The 13,911-nt window shown below is 30.4% G+C and overlaps 1 protein-coding gene across 1 annotated transcript; it reads left to right on the forward strand.

The window, feature by feature from the left end:
* The first annotated feature begins 1,104 nt into the window (after nt 1-1,104).
* LOC129743831 (uncharacterized) lies at nt 1,105-13,400 on the forward strand. The gene is made up of 3 exons (XM_055736038.1): nt 1,105-1,269; nt 7,342-7,696; nt 10,113-13,400. Exons 1-3 carry the CDS (start codon nt 1,182-1,184, stop codon nt 10,420-10,422), a joined length of 753 nt encoding a protein of 250 aa, XP_055592013.1. The 5' UTR covers nt 1,105-1,181; the 3' UTR covers nt 10,423-13,400.
* The last annotated feature ends 511 nt before the right edge of the window (nt 13,401-13,911 follow it).

The following is a 13,911-nucleotide window of genomic DNA, read 5'->3' on the forward strand; positions in this document are numbered from 1 at the left end:
CTCTGCAATGCATATTTAGATGTAAGAAAGATTACGTTACAAAGAAAAATAAAGGACGTAAGTCTTTCATTTTCCAGGATGCTTACAAGTTTTGCCTATGTTGGTAAAATAAGAATAAGTAGAAGGAAACTTAAAAAAGCCCATCTTAATTTAATGTCACTTGTCCTCAACTATCAAAGACATTGAGCAGACCTAAAACCACACTACTGACATCGAATGGGTCGTAAAAATCATTAACATTTCCAATCAAATTCGTGAGAGGACTGCAAACGGCACATAATTTCGAGGTGACTCCAATGCACTGCATTATGCACCCTAGCCAATAAAGCAAGTCGGCAGCGCCCAATAATAATCTAAGAAGCTAAACCTTGTTTCGTATTCTGTCGAGTTGTATGCAGAGAAATTATAGCAATAATTTCTCTTCGTTTCTTTTTTTTTCAGTAGCCGTATGCCCACGTTTGCGTTTTCAGCGTAAGCGGTTATACAAAATAGAAAATAAGTACTTTCAGCTATTCGTTATAGAAATGTATGGAACACTTTCAGATGTCGTCACATTGAACATTCCGTTGTGGAATTGATAATAGATCACTGATTTCTGAGCTTCTAGCATTTATAGAACTGATTTGTAAAAATTCTATCTTGGTTACCATCATCATCAGCATTTTAATCTTACCCCGAACGTTGCCCGGATTAGGAAGTACGCTTTCAATATGGCGTCACCAACACTTATCTTTTCTTTGCGCAGTTCATAAAGGGCTAGGGAGAAATGGAATGAAAAAAAGAACGTGATCAAGTGCAACAAATTCCCCCAGATTCGCAAACCTTTAGCTTGTTGATAGCTTTTCTCTACTACTCCTTGAGTAATTTTACAGATAGAAAAGTGAAACCAATTATTTATATGCATTCACAATCTTGTGTTGTTGCTTCGTTTTATCTTTGTTTACACTTTTCTTTCTTCCAATAATTTTCATACTTTTGATTTTTTTTTCCTCGGTTTATCAATGCTTCACCTTCTAAAGTTAGATAAAAACTTAAAAATTGCCTTTTTTTATTTTTGAATTAAATCATAAAATGTTTTGAATTTATTTATTTATTTTTATCGCACATTTTCCAAAAAGGACGAGGAACCCGAACATCGAACAGAAAATCGTAGACCATTTTATCCGCGCAAAGAGGGATTCATGTTAACGTCAGCCGCCGATATGCTTCGACCACATCAGCTAAATCCCTCCCGGAACATTCGCGAAAAAATGAGAATCTTCGAGCAAGGTTTGACGTTGTGCTGCGTTATGTTGGTATCGCTGCTCGGTATTTTGCTAGATAATCAAGATACTGTATGTTTGTAGAATTGCTAGATAAAGTTAAAAAAAAAATCCTTATCTTAATCCGAAAGAAATAATAAAAGTTATTTCAAACATTATATTAAAGTTTTTTCTGTAATGAAAGTGCAACTGAAATTTTTCATCAAAAGTTCAATAACGCAGATTTTTTTTTTTAATTTTCAAGGGTAACAGTATTGTTGTCTTGCTCCTTGGGCACATTTTTCTAGAACATTAGATTTTTGTTAGAGCTTTCAGTTATCCTCAACAAGTATCCTCATTCTCCCCTACATACATATGTATGTAGGGGAGAATGGGGCTTCCTGAAGTTTCCCAAACTTGCATTATGTTTGAGATCATGGGGTCTCAACTTATAGCTCAGTGTATGAAACATAAATATGTTCATCGCGGCAACTCAAAGGAAAAAAAGGCCAAGAGGGGTCGAGAGGATGCACTGCTAAAAATTTTTTAAAGTCGATTTTTTAGACTCTTTCATGATAAAATTCACAGACCTAGAAAAAGTATAAAATACGACTCTTACACATTTTTAAATATTTTTTTAAGGGATAAATTTTTTATTAAAAATTTGGCGAGAGGACTTTGGACTTCCCATTTGTTTATCTGATATTTTTGAACCCACGAATCGAAAATACAAAAAAATACAGATTAAGCAGAATACTTTTGCTTTTGTTGAAAAAAGGCCAAACACTTGAAATGGAAGTCAAAGGCCGTGCGAACGATGGGGGTTTTTGGGCTTTCCATGGAGATTTGTTCCAAGTAAAATTATCCATTAAAAAATTTATTCAATCGTATGACTAGGAAAAACTTGATCCCAAAATTTATTTAAAAATAAATGTCAACAAACCATTTTTTGCGACACTATATTAAAATTATGAATTCTAAATTTTGAGTTACAATTTTACCAAACTGTTGTATAGAAACTCAAATTTTGACACTCAAGAACCCTATCTCTTGTTTAGAATGGGTTTTCTTTAAGAAGTGTAACTAAATATGTTCAGAATTCTAAACCAACCATTTTAACTTCAAAATTCCTCCATGAAAACACTAATTCAACACAAAAAGCTGGGAGCCATGTGACAGGCTTTTACTACTCACGATAGTCAACAAAATGACAAAAAAAATCTAAAACGTATTATCCATTACTTAATAGCTAATCACTTTGAATATAAAAAAATATCGTTTATGTCGTTACAAATTTTATGCTGAATTGAAATAAATATAAAAAAAAACAGTTTCGGCCCTAATTTTATTTTGTGATTCTTGTTCTTCTGAATGCTCAACTTAACATTCAACAGAGTTTTGATAAACTATACAAGGCAGCAAAATTTACATATATTTCCGAGATGCAAAGAACTTATGAGCTTATTTAGATTAATTTCTGTGTCCTGAATCCAAATGTTAAATTAGTTTTTTTTCATCAGGTTTTGTTTTTTGAAATAACCTTAAAAAATAGGTAAAAACATTTAAGAACCTTCAGCACTTTTTTTGTCAAAACTGTAAAAAAATGGAAAATAAAGTTAGAATAAATGATCAAATTTTCCGTAGACCGCAAGTCATTTTGACTTCTGAGAAAAATGTAATGGAAGTTTTCTTCTTCCCATCGTGTAAAAACGAATTTTTACTAATTTAAAAAAAAATTTAAACAAACTGACTTTTAGATTTTTTTTATAACAAAAGTCCAATAGTTTTTCCGTCTTCAACAAATTTGTCATATTAAAAAAAACCTTTTTTTTTATCTTTACTGCTTAAGGTCAGAAAAACCTGTAATGAAAAAATTTAGAATTTTACTTTTTTTAGATCACTTTATTTTTGAAATAAGAATATCTTTACTAAACATTATTATTCGATTGATAGGATTAGGATAGGATTATAAACAAATACAGAATCATTTTTTGTTTTGGTTTCATCATTCATCATTTATCAATGATTGATTTCATCTAAATCTGAATTATTTTTAAAATTATAAACAAGGGTCGGTGATATACAAAATCCGACAAAAAATTCGAGTTCAGGACTCAACATTCATCCAAATCAGTCATTACAAAATATGCACTAAAATGCGGTTCCCTGAGTAATCAATTGAATTTTATAATATTTCTTTGATAATAATTTTGATTTTTTTTTATTCTCAAATGTTTAAAAACTTATATTTTTTGTCTCCGTATTTGATGTTAATGTTTAAATAAATTCACCAATTGTTATGGTCCTACTATTTGGATTTTTACATTTTTCTTAAAATAAGTAAATTTTGTGCTGCAAATCTAAACTTTTGTGTTCAGAAAACATCATCTTCTTGAAATCCTATAAATCTAAAGTTTTAATAAGAAAACATTATACGTTTTCCTAATTTTTTTCATTTCAAATCTTCTTTTTTGAACAAATCAGGTTTTTTTACATTAATCTTTGAAAAGTTCGAGAAGTGATTTGAAGTAAAAACTGCTTAGTTAAACTGTATTGAGCTGTGTTAACCAAATTAGTACTTTATAATTTCAATATTTACACTAAAACTTGGAATTGTTTATTTTACTTCTTATCAGTCTTTTTTGATCAATCAATATAATATTTTAATAATGAATTGAAAATACAAATATATAAAGTTATTATTGTGAACTTCAAAAATGAGCTTAGCCTTTATAGGAGAAATGAATATAAAAAAATGTATCGCTGGCTTTGATCACTTGAATTAAAATTTAATATTTTCTTCTTTTTATAAAAATAAAAATGAAACATCAAATATGTGTTTTGAATAAATTCTCTTAAATTATAAAATGGATATTATTTTCTTTCGTAATCGAGATTTCACATTTCAATTAAAAAGTAAATAAATAATAAAAACTCAAAAAGACAAAAAAAACAAAAAAAAAAACCAAAAAAAAAATAAAACAAAAAAAACCAATAAACCTAAAAAACCAAAAAAGAACAAATTAAACAAAAATAAAAAAAAGAAAATAAAAATAAAACAAAAGAAAATAAAAATAAAACAAAAGAAAATAAAAATAAAACAAAAGAAAATAAAAATAAAACAAAAGAAAATAAAAAAAACAAATGAAAATTAAAAAAAAGAACAAAAGTAAATAAAAAAAAACAAAAGAAAATAAAAAAAGAAGAAAAAAAATTAAAAAAAAACAAAAAGAAAAAGAAAATAAAAACAAAACAAAAGAAAATGAAAAAAATAAGTTAAAAAAACAAAAGAAAATAAAAAAAACCAAAAGAAAATAAAAAAACAAATAAAAAAAATAAACAAAACAAAAAAAAATAAAGAAATCAAAAAAAAAACAAAAGAAAATAAAAAAAAACAAGAAAATAAAAAATAAAAATAAAAATAATAAAATAAAAAAAAAACAAATTTAAAAAAACAAAATAAAATAAAAAAAAATTTAAAAAAACGAAGGAAAATGAAAAAAAAACAAAAGAAAATGAAAAAAAAACAAAAGAAAATGAAAAAACAAAAGAAAATAAAAAAAAAACCAAAAGAAAATAAAAAAAAAACAAAAGAAAATAAAAAACAAAATAAAATAAAAAAATACAAAAGGAAATTAAAAAAATTAAAAAACCAAAGAAAATTTAAAAAAATAGAAAATTAAAAAACAAAAGAAAATAAATAAAACAACAAAAAATTTGAACAAAAAAAAAAGGTAAAGAAATACAAAAAAGGAAAAGAAATACAAAAAAAAAGAAATACAAAAAACGAAAAGAAATACAAAAAAGAAAAGACATAAAAATGGAATAGAAATTAAAAAGAAAAAGAAATAAAAATGGAAAAGAAATAAAAATGGAAAAGAAATAAAAGAAAGAAAATAAATAAAAATGTAAAAGAAATGAAAAAAAAGAAATAAAAAAAAAGAAAAAAAAATAAAAAAAGAAAAAAAAGAAAAAAAAAGAAAAAGAAAAAAAAGAAAAATAAGGAAAAAAAGAAAAAGGAGAAAAACATAAAAAAGGAAAGAATTTAAAAAAGGAAAAAAAAATAAAAAAAAGGAAAAAAAATTAAAAAAAAGAAAAAAAACGATTCAAAAAAATAACAAATAGAAAATTAAATTTACAATTTAATAAATAACCATATTAAAAAAACAATATATAAAAAAAAATCAAAATAAATGACATAATCAAACAAACAAATTTTGAATATTTTTTATACTTCACATTTATACCGCGGAACTTTTTGATTTACCTTTCCATTGAAAATGATGAAAAAAAGTCTATCAAGAGGATTCAAAACTAATTAATGAATATCTACATACATATTATAATTTTTTATAATTAACAATCATTAATAATCATGGTGTATTTTTTATGTTTTCTATTTTTGTGCACTGATTCTTATGTCCAAAGCTTTAAATTTCAATTCGTATTCTTTTTCTGGTGTTCTGGAAATATTGATATTAAATTTGTAAACCAGATCGCTTTCAATTTATTTTTCAGAAAATTTTCTGTACAGAATAAGAAACATCATTTATAACAGTTTAGTAATGACTTACCTGGAAAACTAAACAACAATTTGAAGCTTTGATTCTCATTTATTTTGAATCGTATTAGTAAAATTTATGTGATGGTCTTTACCTTAAGTAGGAAAAAAAGTGTTAAAAATCAATTTCCTTACTCATTGTGCATTTTTGGTATTGTTTTTATTTCTTGCTAAATTTGAATTTCGGTCCTTCGCACGAGCCTGAGTGGAACTTTTTAGTGATTCAATAATAGTTTATTCGATTTTCAAATTGATCTTATTCATCCCCATCACAATTCTAAGTAAACCTTCGCAAAAACCCTGATGTAAGTATGTTCGTATCAGTCTAGATCCTGGAGGAAGCTGAGGTCCTTTCCGATTATTTAGAAAATGAAATACACTTTCAATTTGTATTTTTTAAATGGCAGATTTGAAAACTAGAAGCGATTCTCAAATATTCAGTTACTTTCAATGAATTTCACAATTTTATATAGGAAGTGTAGGATTCATCGATAGAATCGATAGAACTAAAATTTAAAATAAATAATTTAATGTTCAAAGAAAATATCTAAGTGTCTACTGAAGAAGAGGAGTGTCAGAGTAGCTCGAAACGTCTAGACAACTGGTAAATTTTGTTTTTTTTTTAATATTTAATATTAGAAATATTTCATTGAGATTTCTGGCAAAAATTAATGGAGTTCATTATTTCAGATAAAGTAATTCAACCTAGTGTAGATTTCTTTTTTACATTTTATAAACCTCATCTATTATTTGTTCCAGAAACCTGTTTTTTCTTGAAAATTTCAAGTAATTTTTATCATTTAAGTAATGTTTTTCACATTTAGCACTTTTGGGTTTTCTATATAATTTTTGATGTTTTGTCAATTTTGTAATAGCTGTCATTTTAAACCGATTACTTTTTTTAAAATAATTTTTAGTTGTTTGTTAGTGTTTATTTTAAAATGTATGATCTGTCACCTATCATCTTAATCACAGGATGATGAAACACATAAGCGTCTCGTTTGGAGAATATGATTCATATGACTTTCTCGAAATCAAAATTATTATTTCAATGAAGGACTCTGACCAATTAGTTATGCGGTTTTTCCATTTTGTTAGTTATATTTCGACACGTCAGCATATCAACGGCCAAACTATTTTCAAACAATAAAATCAATCTTGATCAAAGATAGCTTAATTAAGTTCATCCTCAATGAATTTTACTCCTTTATTTGTTGAATGGTACGGTATTCTCCTGATAAAAAGACCTACAGCTAAATCACCCAATAGCGTGACTCGTCCCACGTGTTCTCAACCTGTTGTCGTACCTGACCAGCACAACTGGTTCGGTTTTCCCCTATCTTAGTCAGTGGCTAGAAATTCCCAACTCCGCTAAATAAAATAAGTGATGATTTTTTCTCATAAGCTGCTTTTAGAAATTGACCACCAGTTCGTATCAGTATTGATTCGTATTTATCAAACTCGCTAGATAAAACCATCCCCAGAAGTTTAACTCAATCGACTAATAGTTTTTTTTCTTCGTTTAACCTTTCCCCCCAGATGCGAGCTTAGACAGCTCGGCCCAACGGAGACGATACTCGGACACATCGGCGCTGCTTCTTGCCGGTGGTGGAGGTGGAATTCAATCCGCCGGACGCCATCATTATCATAATCAGAACCAAAGATCCCTGGGCGAGTGCGATCTGATAGGACAAACGGCACCGCTTACCTTTGTCAGGAATCCAAATAGCAACAACAACGACCCAACCAGTAGAATGATGCCACCAATCAACGGAACTAGTGCCAACGGCTCCGACAGCCAGGGCCTGATTATGCCCAAGAAGCTGGTCAATCCCTGCGTCGAATCCATGGATCGGCAGAACCTGCACCGGGAGCTGATGTTCAATCAGAAGATGTGAGTATCCGCTTTCCAAACTCCAGTTTTATTGTAAACTTTCCTTTTAAATATCTGACAGGTTTGCGCCAGGAACCTTCATAGTTTCCTTAAAATTTCAAATTTTGTTTTATTCGGCAACGAAAAAACACATGATTTTTTCAGACTGTTAAAAAATTTAGTTTTCAAAATATTTGAGGTTAGATTTTCTTAATAAACTCTCATGTTTACATTTATATTTCGAAACATGTTTCTTTAAACTGCAAGACTTCAGCGCAGTGCTTAATGCAATGTGCTCTTTTATGTTCAAATCAGGTGTGTAAAACATATTGAAAATTATAAGTTTGATTTACTTATCCAAGTTATGAAACACAAAATGGTAATAACAACCTGGTAGTGAAATGAATGTTATTTTCGAAAAAACTGTTAACCACCACGTGGTTATGGTAACGGTAAAGCGCCAACTTTCAGCGTTTGTTGTTTTTAAAACAACAAATTAGTTGTTAAAAGTTCCGGCAGAGTGTGCTAGTGAGCTAGTTTTCTGGGTATATTGACTAACGCCACTACTCGCCACGGCGAGCGCTGCATCGGCAAACATATGCCGATGGGAAATTATTTGACTAGATTGAAATAAAAATAAATTTTAAAAACATATGATTTTTGTATGCGAACACAAAGCCTGAAGAAACTATAGATGTACCATTTTCGTCTTCATTTTATGATACGGATCTCCAACTTATAAAAATGTAGTGCTTCGTCAGGCCATTTCGATTAGGGATAGTTGTGGTTCCGAGAACAGTAAAATCCTAAAAGAGTTTTCATTTTGTCTTTTGCCTTCATTACAACTTTTCTCGCTTAGTGATTAGCAAAATTCAAAAAGATGAACTACTGACATCATTAGGGGAGAATGAGGATACTTGATCCCTGGGGATACTTGATTCCTTAGCTATATCTCGAAACAGGAATGTCTTACAAAGATCAAATGTTCTAGAAAAATGTGCCAAAATGAGCAAAATAACAATGCTTGTAGTTTAAAATTTTTTAACAAAATAATTGTTCGAGTAATTGAACTATGTTTGAAAAATTTCACAAAATGTGACTTGAAGATCTTTTTTCATCACTTTAAAATGTTCCTTACATGGGAAAATTATGAAAAAAATATTTGTTCCAATGTATCAATCGTCCGAGCGTAAAATGAACTTCATAATGCCATATTTTCAAAACAATGGAAAAATCTCAACTTTTTTCAGAAAAAGTTTTCTAAAATGTTGATTATGGGTATAATTGATCCCCTAGAGTTGGGTACAATTGATCCCCCTTCCAAACGGCATATTCTTCTTCTGAATTGATCGTTATGATTGCTGATTACGAAATTACTAATATTTATCTAAAAACTAATATTTAGCAAACAATTGTCTGAAGAAATAAATAATTATATAAAAAATAGCGCCTTTAAGTATGCAATGTTATTAGCGTTGAGATAAGTTATAGAATTTTTTTCATATGTCTGCTATATATTGTGAAATGAGAACAAACATGACCAAAACAGTCAATTAACATTCTATCTTGGGGTTTTGTTTGATTTTTATACAAGGATTAGGGCTTCCTGAATAAAAGATCAAGTCTCCTTCAACAGGGGATCAAGTCTCCCCTAACTTCAGAAAAATCGCAATTTTTTTACTCCCACGAAAATGCTTTTAGTTCATCAACGGGTTTAAGTATCGTTCTAATTTTTGGAGCATAGAAACTTGAAGTTACAAGCTGTCAGAAAATGTCAAAGACGGCGAGTTGCTAAATTTTTCCAGAAAGATATGGTGAAAATAAGAAAAGGGGATCAAGTATCCCCACTCTCCCCTATAGCGGTTGATAAACTTGTCAACGTGATAGTCTACTTTACGGCGTTATCATAATTTCAGGGTGACCAATAGTGATGAAATGCATCATGTAATAGATATACGAACTATTGAAAGTGAGTTAAAACTTGAAATAACATGGAACTTGGTGCCTGTAATTGCATTTTAAATCTGAATTATGGTTCAAAATTTTAATTTTAAATGTTCCAACAGATTTTTGAAGTACTTATCTGAATTCTGTATCCGGTTTTTAATATTAATTGTAGATATTTTCTTGAGTTGATTCTTTGTTTTTCATCCTTAAAGATGAATCAATGTGGATAATTAAATCTGAAAAGACAATCGTTACAAACATAATTTTTTTAAGTTTGAACTTAGAATCCGAATGGAAGTCTAAATAGTTCTGCTACTTACCACCAGAGGCGCAGCAGCTTCATTCGATTTTTTTTTACTGTACAACCGTTGACAAAACGTGTTTTTAATCATAAGGATTTTAACACCAGGATGGCATTCATCTTCCTTGACAAAACGTGGCTTGAAGAGTTTAAAAAAAATATTAATACACATTTTCCACATACTTCCAGGGGCAAAAACGTGCTGAACCAAAAGTCGGAGCTGCAGCGAGCGCTCGAAAAGCAGAAGGAACGCCAAATCCTCGCGGCCCAGAATCTCGCCAAGCAGCAGGCCCAGGAACAATCGATTGCCAACGAGCTGGGCCGGGTGATCATGCAGCGGGCGGCCCGTCTGGAGCAGAAAAATGCCGCCGCAGCTGCCGCTGGGTCCCAGGACGGTGGCGACGGAGGCGACTCCATCAACCCGGAATATCTGATGGCCCGATCGAAGCTTCGGGCGACGACGGCTGCTGCCGCACCACCGGCCGTTTATTCGAAGTAGGGTGGTCTCCCAAAAGCATATTTATCTAAGAATCTTTAGTTCTGTAAGGATTTCTCGATTTTAACCGACAAACTTGGGCGCGGACAGACCGCGAACGTTAATTTTAGATAAACTTTCGATAGTTTCTTTCCGTGTTTTTAACGTTTTAGTTTTAACGTCGTGTATGTAGTTTTGTACTGGAGTCCTAAAAGAGACAGAGAGAGAGGGAACATAATAGAAGGACAAATCAAGATAAGTGATAGTATTGGTATTATCTCTGTGTAACACGATTTCCACACATTCTTGTTTTACTGAATATTAGACTAATTTTTGAACTCTAAACTCAAGTTTAATTGAAGAAATCTGAAAAAGAAATGGTTTATGAACGACTATCCCTTCAAAGTCTTTCTCGTATATTTTCTCTGAGAACAGTTAAAAGATACAAAAATAGAACGAAAATATGATCACGAAAACTTTTCAAAGTTGAAAGCATTTAAATGGATTGAAGCAAAAAAAAAAAAAGAATAATAATGAAAATATTTGTACACTAATGCATAATCAGAAGTATTTAAAAACATTACAAATAACAAACAAACAAGTAAACAGAAAAAGATGCAATAAATGAAATTTATTTACTCCGAGAAAAGTGAATAAAACAAAAAACCGAAACAAGTGAAGGCAAAATGCTTTAAGTAGTTCTAATCAGTTATATTTATCAAATTTTTTTACCTTCCCTTAAATTTGTTTTCCATCTTTCGAACACTGTTTAGAAAAAAAAATAACGAAACGAAAATCTTATCCAATCTGTTGAAAATGTGCGGTTTGTTTAGTTCTTTTGAAGAATATGTTTAGGAAGATTAGACGTTTAAGTGAATCAAAAGGATACGAAAGGGATGATGGAAACGATAATTGAAAAAAAAACAAGTAACATTCGAAAAAACGGTAGCAAAAATGTGATAGAAACCTCTTAGAAGCATAACCGTTTTTTGACTCAAATGCAAATTTGGAAGTTAACTCAATTTTCGACATTTTTTTTTCATCATATTTCTAAAGATCATTCAATTTTAATTAAATCAAGACCAATTGCGGCTTCCAATTTAATACAAAAAATTGCAACCTTTTACCAACTCAAATGCCACAATAAAATATCATCTCACCGCTAAAAAGACACAAATGGAAAGGCCTTCGAAAATGAGCTACAGTCAATGGGTAAAACTGGACCGAACTGCATTTTTATAACCACACACACCCTAGAATCAATCGATAAGAAACAAAAAGTGTGAACATGTTCAATCAACCAAAATGAGAAACATCATACAATTACATATACTCGAGCATCAATCACTTTACTGAATGTTAGAAATGGTAATCGAATGTTTTACTCGAAACATATACATTTAGGAAAACACCTTTCATCATACTCACAACAACATAACATCAATCTACCTATTACAACAACCCATCATGGTTGGAAATTTATGAAAGAAGATTGCAAACCGAAAGACTCAGTAAAATTGGACTGCGAAAAACGAAACACAAATTTTCCCAAAGTGAACAACCAACTACCGACAACAAGTAGAGAAGCAATTCAAGTTAACAGACCCCCCCTTAAAAATGTGTAGATTTGTAAATGAATGGATAAGAAACCCTGAGCGAAACACAAAAAGATTTCGGGAACCTGACAGTTGGAATATCCAAACCCAACCACCCTCAAAAAGAAATTAAAAAAAAACAATTCACTCATTAAAAATAAAAAAAACCCAAAGTTTGGCCTTGCTAGAGATTCGTATTTGTGTGGAATCAAAACCAAAAGCCGGATAAAATTAACAAACTAAAATCTGTAAAAGCAAAAAAGGTATTAGCTATTCATATATTTGTAGTAAACTCTGAAGAACTTGGAAGACAAAAATTTGTACAATTGGAATTACCTACCTTATTAGGATATAGAGTGATCGAGAACATTTCCCAAAATCAAAACCACCCAATCCAAAATCCACCCTCTTAAACGTTGCCAACAAAATTCACCACTTAAAGCATAAATTAAAAAAAAAACAAACACAAAACAGTACGAAAGTATATCAACTAAAAAGTTAAATAATTAGAGGTTCAAATAATCTATCAAGCAGACAGCTTCAATAAAGTTACATGAGTTTCTCAAACGAATCAGAATCTGAAAATCAAATAACTTACATCAGCATGTACTTTTAAATTAGAGACAGCGCTATAAAAGGAGTTCACAATACCTGGATTTTTTTTTAGTTTAAATTCAAAGTTTTACAACAGTCATTAGCAAGTGTTACAGTTTCAAACTTCCCTTAATTTGCTAAACTGCATATAACAAGCATAAAGGGTTATTTAACTTATTCAATCAAATTTCACAGATCGATCGATTGATTGCCGGTGATAAGTTTTGAGGTTTGTCGTCTAAGAATACAATTTGTCTGAAAAATTGAAAACGAGATGATGAAAGAGTGTGACTTTTTTAGTCGCTGAACGAAATGAGTAAACACATAAATGAGACCCAAACAAGTTTGTGCCTACGAGAGGCCCACACGTTATAGGTAGAGGAAAAAAATCGAACGGATTTTAGAAGTATGTAACCATTTAGAGCAGAATGTTGTTGTGAATTGTGATTGTTTTGTCTTTAGAGCAGCGAATAGGATTGGGTGTCTACTAATCTGAACAGAGAAAGAGTAAACTCAAACAACACAGGCACAGGTGGAAACAAACATACTGAAATCTACTACCCTACCTACCCTACGCCTAGAACATTAATAAGCAAAAAAAAACAAACAAAAAACACACAGACAGAACTACAGTACTGTAAACGTGAAAGTGCGCATATGGTGATGATGATTGTATAAAGTTACGCAGTCCCCATGAAAAATGTACTGTTGTTAACACTTATGCACGGTAGTATAAGCATGAAGTGGCAAAACCAGTCGAATCAGAAGGAAGGAAGAGGATAAATAAAACTATTTTAACTCGAAACAAACAAATATTGAACTGTTCTTTTTTACTTCGGCTCTTTGAAATCCGAAATTGTTCATTAGGGGATTAGAGCTTATCAAATCATTTTTAAAATTAACGGCTTGAATATTACAAATTTTGTTAAGTACATTCACGTACATCCCCGTAGAACCGCATTTTTAAACGCCTTTCGATATGCAATCAAATGTTTCAATGGACAACGGCAATTCGGTTAGGGTCTTTACTAATAACATAACCCCTAGTAACGCGAGTCATATGGAGGTGGATTCTGCAATGAAATCATCTCTGATACGACTTTTGCGCTACCAGTGGTGAATAACACAACTACAAATATGAACGACACTTGCGCTACTAGCGGTGCATAGGAAAACTAAAGTAACAGTTTAGAAGGGGTAAAGAAAATATTTAATGTGAACTAAACAAAATGGATTCATGTAGAATTTATAAACAAGCAAAAAACTTTAAGTTGGCTGTCAGTTTTTCGAAATATTTTTTTTTTAAATTTTTGCTCTAATTCAT

Source organism: Uranotaenia lowii, chromosome 1 (assembly GCF_029784155.1).
Source record: "Uranotaenia lowii strain MFRU-FL chromosome 1, ASM2978415v1, whole genome shotgun sequence".
Lineage (NCBI taxonomy): Eukaryota > Metazoa > Arthropoda > Insecta > Diptera > Culicidae > Uranotaenia > Uranotaenia lowii.

Coding starts and splice junctions, on each gene's coding strand:
- LOC129743831 (XM_055736038.1), top strand. CDS start 1,182: ATGTTAACGTCAGCCGCCGATATGCTTCGACCACATCAGCTAAATCCC. Junction 1,270..7,341: donor AATGAGAATCTTCGAGCAAG/GTTTGACGTTGT, acceptor CTTTCCCCCCAG/ATGCGAGCTTAGACAGCTCG. Junction 7,697..10,112: donor CTGATGTTCAATCAGAAGAT/GTGAGTATCCGC, acceptor ACATACTTCCAG/GGGCAAAAACGTGCTGAACC.